This window comes from Ammospiza caudacuta, chromosome 5 (assembly GCF_027887145.1).
Source record: "Ammospiza caudacuta isolate bAmmCau1 chromosome 5, bAmmCau1.pri, whole genome shotgun sequence".
In the NCBI taxonomy this organism is placed as follows: domain Eukaryota; kingdom Metazoa; phylum Chordata; class Aves; order Passeriformes; family Passerellidae; genus Ammospiza; species Ammospiza caudacuta.
The window spans coordinates 42,499,612-42,521,401 of NC_080597.1; the positions used below are offsets into that span (position 1 = coordinate 42,499,612).

The 21,790-nt window shown below is 35.0% G+C and overlaps 1 protein-coding gene across 4 annotated transcripts in view; it reads right to left on the reverse strand.

Moving 5' to 3' along the window:
• The window catches only part of TBC1D15 (TBC1 domain family member 15), a 35,714-nt gene that overhangs the window by 4,015 nt on the left and 9,909 nt on the right, over positions 1–21,790 (reverse strand). For 2 of the 4 annotated variants that reach the window (XM_058804512.1, XM_058804515.1), the window contains exons 2-14: positions 20,615–20,713; positions 20,299–20,373; positions 19,432–19,570; positions 17,441–17,651; positions 13,288–13,387; positions 12,089–12,286; positions 10,497–10,625; positions 8,899–9,002; positions 8,533–8,627; positions 7,018–7,134; positions 4,143–4,243; positions 3,363–3,462; positions 2,924–3,021 (exon numbers count right to left, since the gene is read on the reverse strand). In XM_058804512.1, the coding sequence (XP_058660495.1) occupies positions 2,924–3,021; positions 3,363–3,462; positions 4,143–4,243; positions 7,018–7,134; positions 8,533–8,627; positions 8,899–9,002; positions 10,497–10,625; positions 12,089–12,286; positions 13,288–13,387; positions 17,441–17,651; positions 19,432–19,570; positions 20,299–20,373; positions 20,615–20,713 (1,566 nt within the window). The remainder of the gene's footprint in view (positions 1–2,923; positions 3,022–3,362; positions 3,463–4,142; positions 4,244–7,017; positions 7,135–8,532; positions 8,628–8,898; positions 9,003–10,496; positions 10,626–12,088; positions 12,287–13,287; positions 13,388–17,440; positions 17,652–19,431; positions 19,571–20,298; positions 20,374–20,614; positions 20,714–21,790) is intronic. The other 2 variants (XM_058804513.1, XM_058804514.1) reach the window with 2 other exon arrangements.

Genomic DNA, 21,790 nt, shown 5'->3' on the forward strand with positions numbered 1-21,790 from the left:
TGCCTACACAGTTGTGCATTGATTTGCTTTAATATCAAGTTGCTGCCAAAAAAAATCAATACAGTTTGCTACCGTTTCTGATAAACCTTCCAAAGTCTGGAGCAGAGCATGCACTGAAGGTTACATATGTAAATGTGTAACAGCAGCATCACAACATGCTGCAAGGATGGAAGAAAAAGTGGCATTTAAACTATAAGTATGAAACTAAAAATATAAAAATAAAGAGCAGTAACTTTTTTTCCTTTTTTCTTTCTGATACAGCTACACAATTAATGACTCGTTTGTCCCAGCACTACCTCAGCAGCCATGAATTGTAACCAAAGTATGTAAAGTAACTTATTACCAACTCATTCTGGCTTTATGTTAGCAACTGATACTAGAATAACACTAAAGCTAGATATGAATTAGTTGTAATTTTGTTACAAAACCTTTCTTCTGGGTTCCTTCTAAACCACCCACTGTGCAAACAAAAGATGAAGAACTGGCTGGAATTACCAGATGATATTGCCTGTCTCTCCAGTGTCAAGGAGGGACTGACCTACTTTCAATTTTGGGACAGCTAGGAAGTGGGTCAATAGGCTATCTGGGTTGTGTTTGAGAGGCTCTACTAAAATGTGCTAAAGTTAACCCAGAGCAGTTTAACCCACACACAAAAGGCATTGCATGTAACATAGGAAATAACTGCACTCACATAACATGTCTCAGCTTATCCACACATGGTGGAATGTCACCTCTCTATCACACACAACTCTGTCACACAGCAATGAAACAATCACGTTTTCTACCACAATGGTTATGACTCTTGCTCAGGAAATGCAAAGGCTGGGAGTTAGCCTCTACTCCAGATTATAAGAACCAATATCTCTCATTTCCAAGGTGAATGGAGATGGGAGAAACCAGACAAGTGAAGAATCTTTTTCATTCCTTTTTTTTTGTGATAAAACACTACAAGTCATGAAGCCAGTGGGGACAGGGAAAAAGTGTCTGATGCTTACTAAGTGGTTCATACGAGTCACAGGACAGAAATAGAGATCCAGAAGAATCCTGAAATTAGCAGATTAGACAGAAAAAGCCCCAGAAGTCCTGGAACCTTGGACTGGAATCTCAGATGGTACCTCTCCTTCATCCCATCCTACGGTCTGCAAGAGTATGTTATAGGATAACGTTGCCTTCAAATGGATTCCCTCAATTCATGTGCTATTACAAAACTGGACATGAGGTCTGCTCAGCCAAATACCAAAAAAAGTAGTTAATTTCTCTATAAAGGGAAAAGGCCTCCTCTGTCTATAGCTTGCCTTTGCAAATCCCACATACTTCATTGATACCAGTGGAGCTGCATGGCTATGCACTGGAGAAAAAACAACCCACTGTAAGATGGACTGATCAAAGGTGACTCTAGCCTGCACATAAAAACATTAAAATAATGCCTTAATTACTTTGTTTTAAAAAGGAAAACAAGATACTCCCTTTCCCATTCCCTATCTCCTAGCAAGGAAATTGAATACTTGTAGTAAACTTACATTATGATGTGCGATAAGAAACCTACAAGACTATCATATATCAAAAAGTTTCCACCATCTTCCTAAGAGAGGAAAAAAAATACTTGAGAGAGAAATATAGTGTGTTTCTTTCCTGAATGTACACATATATATGCCTTAAAGCAGAGGTGATAAAAACATGCTAGCCTGGGACTATAAACTGTAAATAAAAATACTGTTGTCATCTACTTAAAAAGAAAAATTAGTCTCTAAATAATACTGAGAAAACAACATAATACTGGGGAGAAGCGATGAGTGCATCTCCCCTCCCAAATCATTATCATTTATACCTTTGAATAAGAGAATTCTTCTATTTTTTACATATTGGTTTCCTTCTTTATGAACATTATCCATAAACTTTTTTGTCCTCTGGTTGAAATACCACCTCAATACTCTATGCTAGTAAATTCCACCAACTGATGATAAAAAAGCTAAAAAGATTTACTTTAGACAGTTTAAATACTGGTCCTCCTCTTTATGTGACTCCTTTTTCATTAGTGGAAAAAGTGAATAAAAGTATCAACATTATTTTTCATCACACCAGAAACAACATTATTTTTCATTACAGTACAAACTTTATGCATCTCAGCCCTGTTCTTTTCATTACCCCTCTGTTCCTCAGTACATATGCTGTTATGTCCTATAAAATACTCCCTCCATTCATCTGAACATTTATTCTGTTCCTCTGAGTTCTCAGTGACTATTGTGCCCACATTTTCAACAATAAACCTGAACTGTTGACAGACTTCTCAATTTTCCCAGAATGAAAAATTAAATATAAACTATTGGTAAATCTTAATTATTTCATCTGATCCCAAGATCACCTAAATCAAAAAAACATCTCATTAACCCACAATATTCAGAACTTCAACATTTTGATGTTTTACATAATGTTGTGTGGCATCACAAGGCCTTATCATCAAGATTAATAATCTTCTGACATCATCCTCTTCATGGCTTTTGGCTAACTAAAAACTACCCTGACAGTGCTTCATTCAACCTAATCTATAAAGAATCACCAATACCACGAATTAATCAAACAAATGCTCTTTCTTTTATCGTGAGTTGTTTTCCATTAACAGTTAACTGCTACCCTCCACTTACTACTTTCACTTAAGAGTATCAGTTGAGGGCTCCTGTCCTAGAATTTTTTTACAGCCAATTTATCCAAACCAGCTCCAATAAGTATTTTTTCATAAATTTCACAAGTTGTTTTTAGGTTAAAAAGATAAGAAATGCTCATTTGTCCTCAGGTCATTGTACTAAATCCTTTATTTATTTTTTTTTTTAATTTATCAGAGTAGTAAACATTTTCCAAAATGATCCATGCTTTTTGTTCTAAAGTCCAAAACTGCTGGAGTTTGTATGATGAAATATTTCCTTACCTCCCAGAGTCGAAGAATATCTTGAAAACTAAATTCCCTTTTAAATCTGATAAGAAGCCACCGGAAGCAAAAATAAAGGTAGCCTGAGTCTTGAGATTCTAGGAATAAGAATGTGACATTTCAGAAGCATCAAATTTGGTTCAGACAACAGGTGAAAAAAAAAACCCCTACACTTTACAGGTACATGCTTACACCACTAATTTTTAAGATGGCGGGACCTTTTTAGAATCAAGATATTTGTAAGAGTACAGCATATTTTTAAAATTGGTAACAGGATGACCCTGTCTTTTCAATAAGCATGGAGTAATTATTTAAAAATTTTAGGCATTATAAAGTTATATTCATTATATATTCACATAGTATTGGAATTATATTTACACTTGTGAGGAACAGAATGCAGGAAGCTGTTTCAGTTACTGTGCATAAATAATACACCTACCTAAATAACTGCAAAATCCACTGTCTAGTAAACGAAGCAAGTGACTCAGCTGAATAAGTTGTGTCTTCATACCCTGCATCTGTTCTTCAAAATTCTGATGCTGTATGGAATAAAACATTAGCACTGTCACTTTTATTAACTCAATTTTGAGATTTGAAGCTATTTCAAAAGAAGTTTTGTTATTGCAACAGTGGTTCTCTCCCTTTAGGTATTTAATATATAGATATTTAACTGTACTTCTGTCTAATGAAATGTCTGCCTTTTACTGAGAAGTTTAACTGAAGCACTGAACTGTATTTCTTTGCTAACATTTTCGTATGCAGTAAATGATAGTTTAAATCTGATTAAGCTCTGTTAACAAATTAACAAAAAAATATTCTCTTTTACTTTCCTATCAGTCACACAGTCTTTTGCCACATGCACAACTCATAAAAGCTTCAGATTGTGGGAAGTCTAAACTGCATTTAACAAAACCCAAAAGGCAGGTATATAATGAAATCATTATTGTGAACAAAATCATGCTTGAGGACTCCTGATAAATACAAATTTGTCTGTGATGGTAACTCTGGAATTCTTAAGGAGCCAAATATGCCTGTACTGTACAACAATACTATTGCAAACCCACCACAACATCAATCAACAAAAGCATATTGACTTAAAACATAAAATGACTGCTTTATAAGAATTCAAAAAACCCAGTGAAGTTTATAAAGTAAAATTAACCCCAAATACTATCTGTAGCTTATCTGTTTATGTGAGCTAAAAAAAGCCTTATTTTACCATTTGATCCATGTATGATACAAAGCACCAAAAGGCATCTACTTCATTCTCCATAACATACAAGACAGGTGACAGCAAGTCGCTCATCCCCTGCACATAACCTTGATGGAGAAAAATCAGAGGGGGGAAAAGCAAAAAGAAATTTCAACTCAGCATTTAAACAGTAATTTTTCAAGTGTGATGAATGACTGAGTGAAACAAATACTAGCACATGCAGATACTATAATTCTCCAATTCAACCAGTAAAGATAAATTTGTATTAATAGGCACCAACATCCTGTAGATCTGATAAGATCTACAAGCCATTTCTGCCAAACTAAAGAGAACATAAAGCAAACACATTGTTCCAATAGCTGTTAAAAGATGTACAAACTGAGTTTGTACACAACATATTTTTAGTAAAAATGCTCCTATTTAGAATTCAGGAGCATATATAGATATTTTTAAGATTAAGTCTCTACCTTGCACTATCACAAATACAAACTTGTATATGATTTCCTTTCTATTTGTACTTGATTACTTTCGTCTACACATTTAAAAATTTTGAGTATCTTTGCACTGCCCCACCCACTCCCTTAATGAAGATTTTCTACTCAAATTCATTTAAAGAGATATTGAGTTGCAACTCCAGAAAAACATAATGCAACAGTCCTTATGACGACAATTTGCATTTTACACTTCTTTTTTTTCTGCCACTGAATATGCTTTAAAGATTCCTTTATTTAAGGAAGTTGGGACTGTTCTGCTTGGACAGTACTTTAAATACACCCAAGCCTAAGACCATCTGTGTAACCAAGCAGACAACAATGAAGAATTTAACCTATCAAAGTGAGAACTAATAGTAATTAATTAGTCAAGTATTGCTTGCAAGAAGCACAAAAGCAACACATGTCTAGATCTGATTCAAGGACATGCTTTTATGTTTTGTGCCTAGAACTGGTGAAAAAAGTTCATACCACCTAAAAAGTACTCACACGATTTCAAGAAAAGCTTTCATTTAACTGGAGAATGAAATGCCTACTAAAGCATATCATTTTTACAAACAGCTATACAATTTTAGTTTTATAAAAAAAGTTTTTCAAATTTTTAGGTTTTAAATAGTTCTTCCAGCTTTCTTGTTTGTAATTGACAGTCCATTTAAGTAGAGCATAATGATTTCTACAGGTAGTTTTTTCCCCTTCTTCCCAACTCTTCCAATTACCACTGATGCTAGTGTTAGCTTATCTATTGCCCCATTGCTGCTGACCTCCCTCAATAAGAGAACACAATTAATGTGTGTATCTATCATCAATGATTGGTTCAACATAACATTTCTCAGTTGGCTGACTTTATTTCTTAATGATGTAATTACAACTCTGTAACTGAAAAGAGGTTTAGAGTCAGTAACTGAAAATATGGAGCAGGTGTGAGAAGAAAAATAGAGTAAGTAATAACAAACAGGTAAATAATTAAAAGGTCAAAAGAAAAAAGATTTGTTCCCACATATGAAATACTACAGCTAGCCAAGAATAAATGCAGAGAAAATTCTAAGACACTTTAAAAGTCCATTTAATGATAAAGCAAATTTCATTAATGCAGACTTAAGGAATTAATTGAGAAAAATATTCTATTAACAGCTGTTCTGTCCCCTCCCCTATATAGCAGCTTGTGGCATTATTCAGACCCCTCTAAAGCTGCTGTCAAAAGATTAAGAGCAGCACTGCACCAATGTGTTGAAGCCTTGGACAGTACTATGTCAAATTTACTGTATTTCCATTATTCCTGCTTGTTTATAAAACAAAAGACTTATGCAGCATGCGCATTTAAGCCATCCCAACCATGTTTTTAACAGAGTGGGTGGTGAATCTGGTTTACGGTCACCTATAATGTCACTGTGCATTAATGACTGTTGAAATGTGGAAAGAGATGAAACAGAGCTACATGTTTTAACTATCAGTTTCAATTTTCTCTTTTTTCAAGCCAAAGATCAAGACTCTCTTTCAGAGAGAATGAAAACTGACAAGAACTACAGCCCTGCAGCATGTTTACTACAGGTTAAAATTTTAATCTTACGTTTTGTTTTCAAAATCTGGCACAAAGTGGGCTTTTAGAATCCCAAAACTTTTCTGATACAGAATACACAAAAAACCTCCGAAGTATACAACAGCCAAATGTCCTGCCAGGGGTGAAGGGGGTACCAACTGCAAGTATCTTTTCCCTCCCTCCCAAGACAATTAACCAGAAACCAAGACTTAGCCATCACATTAACAGTGCAATTAAAGAAAGATGTTATATGCTCTTCTCTCTGCAGCAGATGCATGCACTAAAATGTAATTTTTGACAAACTGCTAAGTGCACTTCTCAAGAACCAGCATTCACAAGAACACCATGTTTACAAACAGCTGGTTCAGCACGCTGAGCTTTAATTACAGCAGTGGCAGCTGGCTTATCATTTTTATGATATTATCAGTCTTAAAAACATATATAACACTCAAGCTCCAAAGACCCAAACCCATTTAAAACTCTGAAAAGCAAGACTGCTTCAATTCTTTTTAAAAAGTTAAGTCCCAAAAAACTAAACCACAAAAACCCCAAAAACAGCAAAAGAGCCCCACAACAGTAGGTCTGTGGTGAAGACAAACTACCACTTAATTTCCAATCCCACCACAATTGATGAGTTCAGATGCCTAAGACAGACACCAAATTGAAAAGAGAAAGAAAAACTGAACAAAGTTATCTACATTATTGAACACTACAAACTATTACATCTTTTTTAAAACATGTACAAAAAGCACCACAATCAATACAAGTTCAATTCTATTAACAGGACTTTGCATAAGCAAAGCTGCATGTCACAAGCCAAGAAGGCTTTTACATTCAGAGGGACACAACTTACCTAAGTCAAAGTCATACATGCAATAGGTCATCAAAATATCATGAAGTAAAATCAGTCCTGGATTATCTTCACCTTCATAGAACTTATTTGTTCGATCTGTCCTGTTAACATCTTTTTCTAAGAAAACAGTCCAGATTTAAAAACACTTTCAAAACCAGTTGTACAAAGACAGTATCAAATTAATTCAGAATATCTAAGCTGATGATTTCTTCCTCAAACACTGTTGCAAAGCTTTGAAGTGTTTAGCATAACTGAATGTCATTTCAAAATAAAGAATGTTTTAAAATAAATAAAATCCTTCCTATCTCCAATGAAAGTATTTGCTTACAAACAAATTTTAAAGCTTTCTGCCTCTTCTTTGATAATACATTTTATGGAAAAAATCCTGATTATAATTCAGCAAAAATGTTTTAGATTTAAGAGGATTAAAAACAATTTTATGTGAGCTAACTCTACAATGCCATTTATGAATACTGATGCGACAGCATAATCCATAGCTGGAACGTTCCCACATGATCATCTCAAAGACACTGTGACAGTTCATAACAGCATTTTATAAATACTGTGTAACAAGCTCCTGTAACTCAGAGCAGATGAAACTGCCTCTTTCATCAGGTAGTTTTGATGTCTGAAACACACCAAGCACACAGCATACTCCATAATAAGGTGATATTCAAGACCAATATATTTTGAAATTTTGCAAAATTTTTGAATGCAATTTGATAAAAGGAGTATTTTGTAGATTTTAATCTATTTTACTACATAACTCTAATACTGTCACATACATTTCAAATGCTTAAAAATTAAAATAATTGTCTCAACAGAAACAAACACCTGGCCTTTTTTAAACTCAGAATACATTTTTTTCTGTTATCATTCTCTAAAAATATAGTTTATTAGTCTACCAAGAAAAAGACTACTTTGACCCTTTCAGCTTGCTTGTTGAATAACTGCCTGAAATAAGTTTAGTCTTTCTCTCAGAATAACAAAGAAATCTTGGCCTGACTCCTGAAAAAATATTTAGTAATCCACAACACTGGTGCCCAAATCTCACTACCAAAGAGAAATGAGAATACAAACTGCTAATACTCAACATAATTTGATGAAATTTTTAGAAGTAGGTGTAAAACCCCACAAATGAGAATCCACATACACAAATCCCTATAAGAAATTATAAAATATGAACAGACACATTTTCACATTCTTATTGTATGTCCTTATTTTAAAAACATTTCCAGCAGAAACACATTATGATATAACACAAAATGAAGAGTCTTTTGTTATTGAGTAAAGGAAGTTTAAAAATCCAGCCAAAAATCAGTTTGTAACACTAATATGTAAAGCTCTGAGTCACTCTACTTGAGAAAGTTTTAATATTAAGTATATAACCAAGTTTAGACACCTCTGAAAAGAGTAACATTTCATTTTTAGTGCCTCTTCATGCAGGCTCTTCAATTTCACATAAGCTTTTAAAAGTGTGTGTGCATTTAGGTATGTGTCTAAACATGAATTTACCTATAAGACTCCGGTAATCTCTTAATCTTGAGTTTCGCTTTTCCTGTTCCTCACTGACAGATTTCCACTGCAGTTTCATCCTGAAATATTCATCCCTGAAGAAGAACGACAATTTTGAAACCAAACATCCACATTTCCTTTTTTTTAATTTAAGCATTCATTCATTCCATGTCTTCTTTGAGATAAATGGAATAACAACACTGTTTATGTAATGTTTTTAGTAAAACAATTTTTAAGAAAATGTCACAGGTTCTTGCATTCAACAGTTTTAGCAGCTGTCTTTCAAACGGCTTTCTACCATCACTATGTCTTAAAAAAGATGCACCTTTAAAATTTCTTTTGTAAGAAAAAAGTCACTGTACTCACGTTTTCCTTTTTTGCAGATTTGCTCTCTCTTCTTTAGTGCTATTCCAAGGAAAATATCCCAAAAGAAATTTCCATGCCTCTTTTCTTAAAGTATGGCAGAGACCCTAGGGAAAAATGGGTATGATGCATCAACAAAACTATTATCATACTGTGAGGAAATATTCCTAGATTGATATAACACTTCCCAAAGTAGCAACTTCAAGTTGGTTTCTTTTTACATTGTAGCCAAGTCTCACGTGCTACCTAGGTCTCACACTGGGAGGAAGCAGGAGGAAAAGAGAATGACTACACAGAATACTGTGGAAGCACTGGATCCACACTTAGGTAAGAAAAGAAACTTTAGAAAATAATTTTCTTCCTATATTTTTGCTTCACTGCTAAAAATAAAGAACTTACAAGGCATCACAAACTTTAAGAAGTAAAAAAAGTACCTATAAAAATGTATAAAAATATAATGCTGGTTCTGGTCACAGTTGCAAAATTTCTGGTCTTGCCATAAAGTGACCTTGAGGACTAGTCCTCCATTTATTTTTTTTAAAGAAATATTTTCATCTCACATAGCCAACCTTCAATTAATCTTTCAGTCAAAAATACTAGTATCCATTCAAAAAGCCTGCTTGTCAGAAATATTCCCAAGTAATGCTCAACATTTTCAGATGACAAAAATATATGGAGCTGAGTCATATCCTGCTCTCATCAAGAGTTTCTTGTAACTCCTGTAGTACAGTCATAAGAATAAGGAACTTTTGCTATGAGAGTCCCCACTTTGGGGATCTTGAGTCATAAATAAAATAGGGCACTCAGTCCCCTGTTAATGGGCAGAGATTGATAGGAAAGTGGGCTACAGAAGAAAAGGTTTGTAGTAATTTTCATTATTGTGGAAGGGTCCTTAATTGAGCACATCGGGCACAAAAACATTAAGGAACAGTGCTATCATACTCTACTTCTGCTTGCACTAAGAAACATACATCAGCAGGCACAAAATGAATGCATGAAGGCAGCTGCATTCCCACCAAAATATAGAAATACTGAAGTAACATTAGGCAGAAAAACTACAGGACAAAATTAGTTTTCAATATTTCCATCCCTGAGACTAAATTCACATTCATATTGCAAAACCCCTCAGTTCAATTAAAAATACCAGCAAAAGTATTTAGCACTGCTCTGCTAAACAGGGTCAAATCCCAGCAAACAGCTGGGCAAAACCAGAAGCTTCTGCTAGAGAAGGATTGGAAAAAACATGCTAAGAGAAAAGAATAAACCAAATATCCTAACACTGAAATACTGGTCTTTTCCTGAAAGTCACTTTCATTTGTTTTATCACTTAAGCTTCTGTATTTCCAACTCATTTCCTTTAGTCAGCCACAACAAGATCTCTCTCCTTGTAGAGCACTTCATATAGCTGCAAGACTGCTGAGGGATTTGACTGGCATGAAACCATGCTTTATGAAGTCTCCCAATAAAGACAGTCTGGGTCATGCTCAAAGTTCTGCATGAAACATTACAAGTTAATGAAAACAGCATATCCACAGTTTGGGAAGGAAAGAAAAAGCCAGAATCAAGCCACCGGTCTTGCTGAATTTAGAAAAACTAGTTACCCCTTTGAATATCAATCGTTTTATGTAGTCAACATCTAAAATTCTTCCTTCAGAGTCCATATTCTTAGCCCATTCTTCAGCTGACACAGGCTCTCTTCTACTAACTTCAGGCTGTTTCCCTAGGTCGATCTGAAACACACACAAAGGCCTTATATGAATCCCAATGAAGTGCTTCAGTAGTTGCAAACAACTGCACAAATGGTACTAAGCCTGCCAGTTTCTAATAGTCAGTGCAATTGCATTTCCACATGCACATACCTCAGCACCTCTAAGGATCTAAGGCTGCATCCACGTGAGCAAGCAGAGTGGGCCAACACAAGCAGATCTTTAGAGTAAAACACTCAGTGCTGAGGACCTGACTATACATGTTAATATTTCAGATTTTGGAGGATGTATGTGTATTTTAAATAACCTTCTAATTCCACAAACACCTCTGAGCTAGCATCCCATGAACTAATGCAACACAGCAAACAAGGACAATTGGGAGCTTCACCTCAAAAACACATTCCTGATACACGAGTGCATCTTACAAGAGACCTGACAACCAGCTTGGGTTTAGAGATGCTATCCCTACATAGACTGCACAATGTGACTGGAAAGATCAGTTTTGGTACACAGCCTCTTAAAAATACCAAGGATGTATGAACTTTCAGAATTTATAACACCCATGAAAAGTTTCAGTTTGTGCTTAGTCTCTCAGTTCCGAAATTCTATGTACAAGAGAATTCAGCAGAAAGCAAATTGTTACTTTCTAAAAACATTTTTATGATAGGAACCCCCAAATCAATTTGTATTTCAACTCTTTATAAGTCCAAGGCATTTGTCAGATTAAGACATATAGGTCAATGTCAATTTCCATATATAGCATTGGTTACACTTTTTCTCATTGACAAATTAAGTGCTAGGCAGCAACTTCTTAGAATTATATTGTTCATGCAGCTACTGCTGAGATATTAACACTAGCTTGAACTCAAAAAATCCCCCATATAAAACAGTTTAATGTTTTAAAAATTTGTAAGCTTCTCAAATAATAATCACAAGCATTTAAAAATAAACCTTTTCCATATATCTGTAAAAGACTCCAAAAGGTGTCCACAGTGATTCATGATCCAATTATAAGTTCATTCTAGCTTTCATTCAAATCATGCATATATCTGTAATTTAAACACCCTAGACATTAATCATCCAATTAAATTTTTTTTTTAATCTCAAAAGAAACTGAGATGTTAGGAGCGATTAGCCAAGAAAGTTGGTTATTAGCCTGCATGCTCCAATTTTACTTAACGGAGGTCTAATTGACCTCAGAGGAAACACTGAACATAAAATCAGTCACCTTTTAAGGTAGTGCCTCTAACATAACTATAGTCACCATTTCATTAATTACAAACTTCCCTTCAAAGAAAACTCGCATTTGCAGGCATAAAAATGAAATATTCAAAAGTAACTGATGATGATCTTAACTCCTGAGAATAAATGGTAATATGCCACAATTGCATAAACAGTATAACTCATCATGCTTCAAGTCCTACCATTCTTTTAAAGGAGCGCATAAAAACAAACAGCGCATCCATATCATTAATTTATAGACTCACTCGTGTAATGACTTCAAATCCTGGCTCTTCCTGCTGATTTATCTTCAGCCCTGGAATGGTGTCATTGAAAAAGTCTGCCATTTCTGATGGTGGTCGCCTCTGATTTGACTGATCGCTTGAACGTAAAGTACCAACGATATAGTTTGTGACTTTGGAAAATTTTCCCATTGTGACTACGTATGGATCTTTCTTCCATTTCTGTTAGAACATGGAAAACAAGAAAAACACAAACATCTGTGTTATTAATATATTTGTTTTATATATATACATATACTTGTAATTCTTGTACTCAAAGAAAAACATCAGGAAAGGTACTGTAGATCTCAAAATTATTTAAGTTTCATGTATTGGTAGTAATACAGAACAGTCATCACATGATCAAAAAACACATCTTAAGTATGAAGATAATACTGCTAATTGATGTGAAAGATTGGATAGCAGTGTTCTCAGTAAGCCTGACCTACACGTAGAAGTGGATCAGATCCACTGTTTGCTGTCAGTGATTCATGGCACAAAACAGAAACCTTACACCCAATTTCTCCATCCTCACAGAAAAAACAGTCTGAACAATCATGTACTCTGCTAGGAATTTCACACAAATTTTTATTTGACAACTAAATCCAGAAACTAACGCAATTAATTAATGAAGAATTTCTTTAATTCAACACATCAGTGGATCAACCCTCTGGCCTCATTTTAGTCACCCAAGTTTTGCTCCTGACTTTCACAAGTCCATAAGCTCCACCAAATGATAAGCCACTGTAGTATTAAAAAACCCCATATTTTTAGCCAACACTGTTCTCTTTGCTGCTGTATTTCTATTATCTTTTCAAAAGCCTCAGAAAATATCAATAAAAAGAATACTTAGTCAAGGAAAACTTAGAAAATTATCATTAATATGTTGTGATAACTCCTAAAGTATTTCCTTTCCTCACTAATACTAAGGCAAATGTCTGAATCACAGAGAACATGAACTTGAATAGGTTTGAAATAACTCCACAGGAAAGTTAAGAAGTTATTACATCACAGAAAACAACATACAATTAAGTGTACTTTCTATAGTAAGCATTTGGTTTAGGATATAGTTAATGCTTCTACAATGGCATTAAATCATTACTCAGCAAATGTTCCTGTGACATGGAAGGGTGCATTTTTTCAATACATGTCTTCAGAATAAAAAATGTGAAGATAATACATACTTGTAATAAGCCATATGATGGTTCATCAAAGAGATTTTCAAAAGACTGAGACAGTGACTTCTGAGTCTTCACAAGAAGAACCCGTTCATCATGTGGAGATCTGCAATAAAATTTAAAAAGGGTGTCTGGGTGCAAATGTTTTTTCTGTTAAGTCCTCAGAACATTTACTGGTTTTATGAAGTCACATTTCAGGCTTTGTGCAAAAAATAAAAAGATTTTTTATTATGCAAGATCATTCATATGATGCAAGATCAGTCCTTGGCACAACGTAGACATCTAACTCTACATAAAACAGAACCTTCATTTTTCAAAAGACTGTGTTATTTTCATATTAATTCTGAATTGTACTATTTCATTCCCTGAAAAATGAAGCTTTAGAAAACTTTTTGAGAAATTACTCTGGAAGATAACTCCATTTACATGTATGTAGGTGACAAAATTTTCTTCAGTACATTTTTCTAGTTTTGACAATGGACAAAAAAATGTGACACAGGAAATGTAGTGAGACATAGCCAGCCTCAACACAATATATGCTGAAACTCCCTTAACATAATAGAGGAAGTGAAAAGAGCCTATGTCACCCATACAGTTAAGGAATTCTTTCTACCAGTCACTAAATCTTACATTGTAGCACCCTGTAAAACATTACATTAAGGAATACAAAGTGCTTTTCAATGTATGAAAGTACATCAACAAATTTCTAATCAATAGTACTACAAGAGATCCTGTCAGAATTATTCTAAGATTCATACTGATAGGAGCTTAAAAGACACCAGAGCCATTGTACTGCAAAACAGAACCATCTCAGTACAGCCCTGCAAATATATTTCTGTGTAGACTCCAGAAGCTCAATGAATACAAACCTGACTTGGTCTAACTCACTGTATTTGTACACTCCTGCTCAACACATTTGCTACTCAATAGGGTTCCACAGGCAGATGAAAATAGTGAACAACAAAGGCACTGAAACCATGCTGCTCCCAGTAATGAATCTGTTCTTTTGCTCTAACACCTACTCCCCCTGCAACATCCCATTTTGCCCCCTTCTTCAGCACAGGCACCCCATTACTTCCTTAAGCAGCTGCTGAATCACCAATTTACTGCTCAGTAGGTGACAGAAGAGAGAACAGCTCAGAAAGCAGGCTGACATTCAAGCCTCAGAGTTTGTATCCAGGCAAGAGAAAGCCAAGCACTTTGCCAACTGACCCTAATTCATTGCACAGACTTACATTTATAAAATACCTCTCTATTGCTCTCTCACAAAGTTTAAATCCACTATTTCTAGTTTTTGAAAGAAAAATTACTTTTCTTTTTATTAGCACCTGCATCATCTGCCATGTTATTAAAGTCAAAGATAAGAAATTTAATAAGCCTTATCTCCTTCCCATTCCAACAGGACAGGACACTGTAAACACTGACGGATATGAAATGCAACATGAGATCTTCTTTTGAGACAGCCAGACCTCACAGTCATAGTTCTGAGGCACCAACAGTTAATGAAACTCAACTGGCTTTTTCTAAAGAGCAGCACAGGGACAAAGGCTGAGTCATGCATTATGTTTCTCTTAACTAAAATAATTAAAACTTTGTACCACACCTCCCTTTTAATTAAACACACTTTCTGGACAGTCAGGGGGACTGATATGTAATTTTTGAACATTACCTGATGTGTATCAACATATTAGGTAATGTTCAAAAATTTGCGAGCTACACATTTTCTGAAACTTCCTCATAGTCCTGTGACTTAGAAAGTGTCATCTGTGCACATGATATTTTCTCAATATTAGACTAGTGTAATTAAACTAGAAGGCACCTAATCCTAAGGACAACAAAGTACAACTATTTTGTATAAATTTAGCTGCTTCATGCTGATTTCAGCAATGACATGGTATTTATAAAGAATGGTGTTAGAGAAGAACAAAATCTTTTGAGGTAATAGGAACATAAAAAAATGCCAATAACATAAAGATAATACATACATAAGCTAAAATTTCTGCCTTAATATCAATATCAATATCCCATGTTTATGAAATACAAGTTGTGATAACAAGTAATTACACTGACAAATATTTGCTTGTGGCATCCAGACAGCTGAGTAAACATCTTTTACTAAATGAGGTTGTGAGCTGAGATACATTATGTACTAAAGAATGAATAACCATTAGGAAACAACAGAAACATACAGACTGACTCTGTCATTTCCATAACTTGGATGGCCTATTTGTTCTTTTCTCTTTCCTTAGAAAACAATAATGGTCATAATTCATGACCAAGCAACAGGAGAGAATTTGGTGACAGAAGACATCTTAACTGAATAAGAAAACTAAAACTCAATATTCCTGCTCAGGTCAATGCTTAAGGCCATCCAAACTGAATTTCTGTAGCTATTATCGCTTTTTATTTCAAAGTCCCTGAAGTATCTGCTCTTGCATTCGTTAATGCTTACAACTGTTCAAGGTGGCAATACAATACAGCAGTACAGCTCATCCTCCAAGCTTGAACATCATCTCAAGTTTTGCTGTTTTATCCTAGAAATCAGTTAGAAAATTTCAAATATGTTGCTGCAGTCCACAGGTAACAGATTACATAGATCTGATATAAAGCTTTCTGTAACTCACCATAGAACACAGTCTTTTTCCAGAGTTTGCTACATCAGTTGCTCCTAAAAACCTGCTCCAGCTTACCAGTCAGAAGGTATCCGCAAATAACTAAACACAGTATGCTCAAAAAGGAACAGTTTCCTTGGGGAAAAAGGAAGAGTGGGATGGCAGGACAACAATGTTTCCCTATTCCTGCAGAGGCTAGGAAATTATGAAATTAAATGAGGATGTTTAAGGAAGGGAACCTAGAGAAAAAAAACCTTCAGGATTTAAGATGACGTTTTGATTCAGGATTTTCTTATCTATAGTTTTACAGAGAATATTCCTATTTACAAGTTCATCTTGTCCCCCTACTAGCCCCTCCTTTGCTCTTCCTGACTTTTCCCTTTACAAAGCTCACATACAATGCTACAGCCAGTGGCATTCCACCAACTGGACACACTGACCATGCTACCTTCTCCAAGCAGCTGAAAATTTCTGATTATCACAAAGCCTCTCACAAATCAATTCCATAAATATACAACCACTCATGTCCTACTGACTTGCTCTCCAGCAAAATTTTCCTTAGTATTACTCAGCATCAGCCTGCTCTAGTTGTTGAAGGCATCTCTGGCCCCAGTGATGCTACTAATGTAAGAAGAGCCCTCTGTAAGAATTCTTACAGCCATTTCACTATCCACCTTCAAATCTGTCATCACACTATTATGCTGCAAGTCACAACAGCAAAACACTGTTAAAACAGATTACATGCTACACTAATATTACAGCTGTTATAGGTATCGTGTTATAGCACATTTTTTTCTTCATATTCTATCTAACCTTATTTACCTGTTGGCTGCTTCAACTATATTTATGCCTACATGGTGAGCGCAGAAAATTTTATTTTATTCTACACTCATGCATACTGATCAAAAAGGCTATCCTAGTAAAAACCTTGGGTGGTAGCACAATATAACTACATAACAACACCAAATTATTTAACAGAACGATAGGATCTTAACTATATTTACACCCAGATAGTGGATTTGTGTGGTAAAGATCAAGAGTGAAAAGTGAAACACTGACCAGGCAAGAAATTACAAGGGAACAGAACTGTGGGGGAAAACATTTATATACTAATTGATTTAGCTGACAGTACTGTAACTTACCTTGCACATTCACATTAATACTCGTGCATATTTTGCACAAAGGAGAGCATGTCAAATTGCAACACAAATTATCCCATTTTATAGAGTAGCTCATGAAGGATTTAACTTTTACACTGCATGTTCGTAACAAGCTTCTGCATCCACTAGAGGGAGCAACTGAGGCATTCGGAGCTAGTAACACTTCAGATTCTAAAATACTTCATAAATCAATCCAATAATTTTTAAACTTCAGCTTACATCCCAAATGCATATGTGAAACCACAGTTTCAGTCATGTTGAAAACTATTTCTACTAATAAAAAAGGAATGGAATAACAATCAGGAAGTATTACTCTGAAATTCATTACGTGGTTTAAGTAAACCAATAATCTGTATTTTACAGAACTAAGAGTTGTCTGATACTTACTCATTCAGTGCAACATGCTTTTCAAGACATTTAATCAATGATTTGCTATCTCCATGATGAAAATGAAGAGCTGGAAGTTTCACATCATCCTTCAGACAGAACACCAAATAAGACCATCCCATGCCTTCTTTGTTTTGTTTGATTGATTTCAGATCTGTCAAACTGAACAGGAACGACCACTTGCTTTCTCTGTTTGCATGAGTTGTAGCATCTTAAAAACAAAATTAGCACATTATTTCAGTTTGACTTTCAGTGTTAGCAACTATAAATACATGATATCTGTCACTGTTCCTAAAAAACAAACTCAAAACATAAACACCAGCACTGGTTCTAATAATAAAATACACACTGTAACTACTATTTCTGCATTTTCCTTTGAGCCTCCTTGTCTTCTACGGACTTGTAAAACAGTGACCAAGTCCATCAGGCTACTCCTCTAAAACTGTACCTACAGTTTATAGAAAAAGGTTTTTCACCCAGAGGATGGTTGGGCACCGGAACAAGCTCCCAGGGAAGTTTAATGTTTAAGTTTAATGCTTAAACTTAACAAGAGTTCAAGAAGCATTTTTGACAACACTCTCAGGTACATGGTGGGATTCTTGGGGTTGGCCTGTGCAGGGCCAAGAGCTGGACTTTAATGATCCCTGTGGGTTACCTGCAACTCAAGATACTCTGTGATACTACAACAGAAGTGATCAAGCAGTTAAATGTACATCTGCTGTATCAAATTCCAGCAGTAAGCTAAATCCAACCTGCACCTCCACCAGGTAGGACTACTTACCCAAACTAAACATCATATGTGCTACAATCCTGTAACCTATATATTACCCACAGTTACTAGCCACATGCCATGTAAGGCTACTGCTGAAGTAAGGGTAAAGGATTTGGAAATCTCCCCCTCACCCTTTCCTCCAGTAGTGTGCAAACTTGCATACATGCTGTGCAAAACTCCATATATTCAAGGAGATGGGATTAAAGTGTACTTTACCAGAGGGCACAAAATTGCCAGCATGTCCAGAAGGAATTTGGGACACCCCCTGGCCTGCTCCCATCAAATTACGGCAATTGGAAATAAGCAAGAAGTGGCAAAGAGCATAATCAAAGTAATCCTCAGTGACAGTCACTATGGATGAAGGCATGCCCTGCTGACTGGAGATGAAAATTCAATACAAACTAGTGATGTGGTAAACCATATTTACCCAACAGAGATGCTGTGTGTGTGTGTATGTGTGTGTATATATAAAAGCCAAGGACTGTGTTTTACTCAAAAGCATTCATAATCTGACATCCAAACCCTGTAGATGACAGATATGACATTTAAAACCATTATAAAGATGGTAAAACAAGCACAATAATCCCCAGTTACAGGATGTGAAATACTACATGGAAAACAAGTATTATTAAAGAAGAAACACTATGTGAGAATCAGAGAAAAAAAGATTACTCAAGAATCACTGTTCTTTCATCACAACTTGTTTTTCAACATGTCTACTGAGACACTATAACAAAAATGTTGTAGCTATAGAATTATTTTGCCCACGTAAAAAAGACCATATTAAAGACCCATGAATGTCATAACTGCACATTCCATCTCCCCCTGCTGCTGCAGTATGGAAAGGCATTTGAGTAGCAAACCACTTATTTTTCCATTTTCATTTCTATCATGACACCTAGTTTGAATTCCACTTGTTTTAAAGAATGCAAGTGCAGATAAAACTGCTACTACATCTAATGATGAAGCAAGAAGTTAGATTTAATGTTCTTTTTCAATACAATTCTCTACCAAATTAAGGAAAAAAACAGAGGCTGATGACAGCTATTCCACTTGTGAATTTTTTTCCACACCCAGAGATTCATCTCTTCCCACAAATGAATCCCAGCCTTTCAAAAAGGCTATTCTTAAAGGCAATTCTTTAGTTACAAGTTACCATCATGGAAGAAAACTAAAACACTGTACACATAAAAATACCCTCCATATTGTTTTTAAGTACCTCCATTTGAATGAGGTTTCTTCTTAAAAGAGACTGTGGTGACCATGTCCCATTCTGCTTCATAACTACTCGGACGATCTGCTCCTCGGGAACATTTTTCCTTCGGAGTTTGAGTCCACTCCACAACAGAACTGGAATCCTGAGATAAAACAACAAAAGCAACTATCAAAAAACACAAGACATGAAAATTGAACTGGTTTCTCTGATTCAACCTGAAGAATCAGCATCTCTATTTTGTAGATTAAAAGAAAATTTATTGAAATCCTCAGAAACATAATACAGTTCAACACAGGAAATTTGGACTTATGACTAAGACTATGTGGTTTTACTTAGTAAATTCCAACATCCTAAAATATCTTTGCCTCTCTTGCAGACTTTATGAGCATAACAAATTATTCATTTAAGTGTAAAACTTGAATCTTTTTTAGTCTCATACTCTTAATACTGATTAAATACCACATATCACTGTATCTTGGAACCCCCACAGACTTCTATTTTTATTTTGCATTAGAACAGCACCTCTCACTTTTGTGTCTAACTATGAAGAGTGAATCACCAAACTACAACACAGTAGATGCAGAGGGACTGGTGGTGATATATTTACACTCATTTGGTCTTCACTATTCATAGTTAGTCCTCTACTATTTTATTTGTGAACCAAGTAAAAACTAAACACAGTCAACCTACACATATATTCTAATAACCTGAACTGGCCAGCAGTCTGCAAATAAGATTCCTACATATAGCTATTACTACCAATAATAAATAAGCTTTGCTTCCAGTTATGAAATCACCTATACATTAGTTAACACAAAATAAAATCCCTAGAGAAACATAATGAAGAACACTGATAGCTAACAAACAAACCTTTCCAGCACAGAGGATATTAGAAGTATCCAAAGTCTCATCCAGTGGTCTCCAGTCCACTACCACTTCATTTTCCTACAATACAAATCACAAAAAATTCAACACCACACAGCAAAGTATTTATTGGCATATATAGTCACCGTGTGTCTACGTTAGAATTTACATATACATAGAGATGATGACAATGTCAAACACAATGTGATGTTTGTTCATGTACAAAATCCTACACTTTAAAAAGGCATTTAAGATTTGCCAAACTTGTTATATGTGTTTTGCCAACAAATACAACAGTTCATTAAGTGTATTATGTACATACCTTTTCTATGACACGCAGTATTCCTGCTATCAAGTTGTCCTGGTCATCATTTTTTCCACAGGAGGAGTGAATGAAAACTCCTTCTTGCTCATATACAACCTATAACAAAATGAGTAATGAAATTTAAAAAACAATGTTTTAAAATCCTTTAAATTGTTTATCCCCCTATTGTACTCATTATCATTTTGACTCGCTGAGAGAAGTTGAAATAAACACTTCTGTCTTGTTAGGGATTTTGTTACAAAGAGTCCAAGATCCCAGTCTTTCACTTACCTAAATCAAGAAACAATAAACTGATCAAACTTACTCCCTAAGCAACATACTGACTAGTACTACTTTGTTAAAACACCACAAGAAAATGTATTCAATACCTAATTATTTTTAAATCAGCAGGTACAGGTTCAGTGAAAGTCCTATACAGTTTTTAAAACATTAAAAGGCTTTCTTATATAGCCTGCCTTTCTGCCACCTGCCATTAAGCATGTTGAAATTATAAAACTAATTTAAATTAGTGCAAAATACTGTAAAAATATGAACTCCAGAGAAATAAAAAAATATACCCTGAAATTAAATTCAGGGCCAGTGGCAAAGATTCTATCTGAAAGGCAGAATATGTAACAGTTGGATAAGAAGGGCTTGTAGGAGTGCACATGGCCCACATAACTTTTGCATTCAAGCATTTGCAAAACCCTTCACAGTATTCTGATCATGCTCTCAAAAAAAAAAATTAAAAGAAAATCAAAGAACACTTGGCTGTCAAAATTTAGCAGCCTTTTGAAAGCTACATACACATACTCTTAAAAGCTCTATAATGACTGTAAATGGATCCTATTTTACACAGGTCTAAGAGTGAAAAGTCCCTTCAATTTTGTGAAAGTGAAATAAATCAAACAGTAACAGTAATTGTTTGAGAACCATTTTCATTTTCACACCAAACTCCAAACACTGCCTTCAGAAACATATTTTTAAAGGCAAAGCTTAGAAATTTTAAACTATTCAGAGACAGATAATGTATTTCTTTGGTTCTAAAATAACAGGAGCTATTTTTCTCATTTATCTGCTTTCTAAAATCATGACACTTGTAGTCAGGCCAGTAAACTAAAAGGTTATTTTTGCCTGTCTGTTTCAAAAGGTTAGGTGTGCAAGCTTAACTAGCTAGATGAGAAAACATGGCTT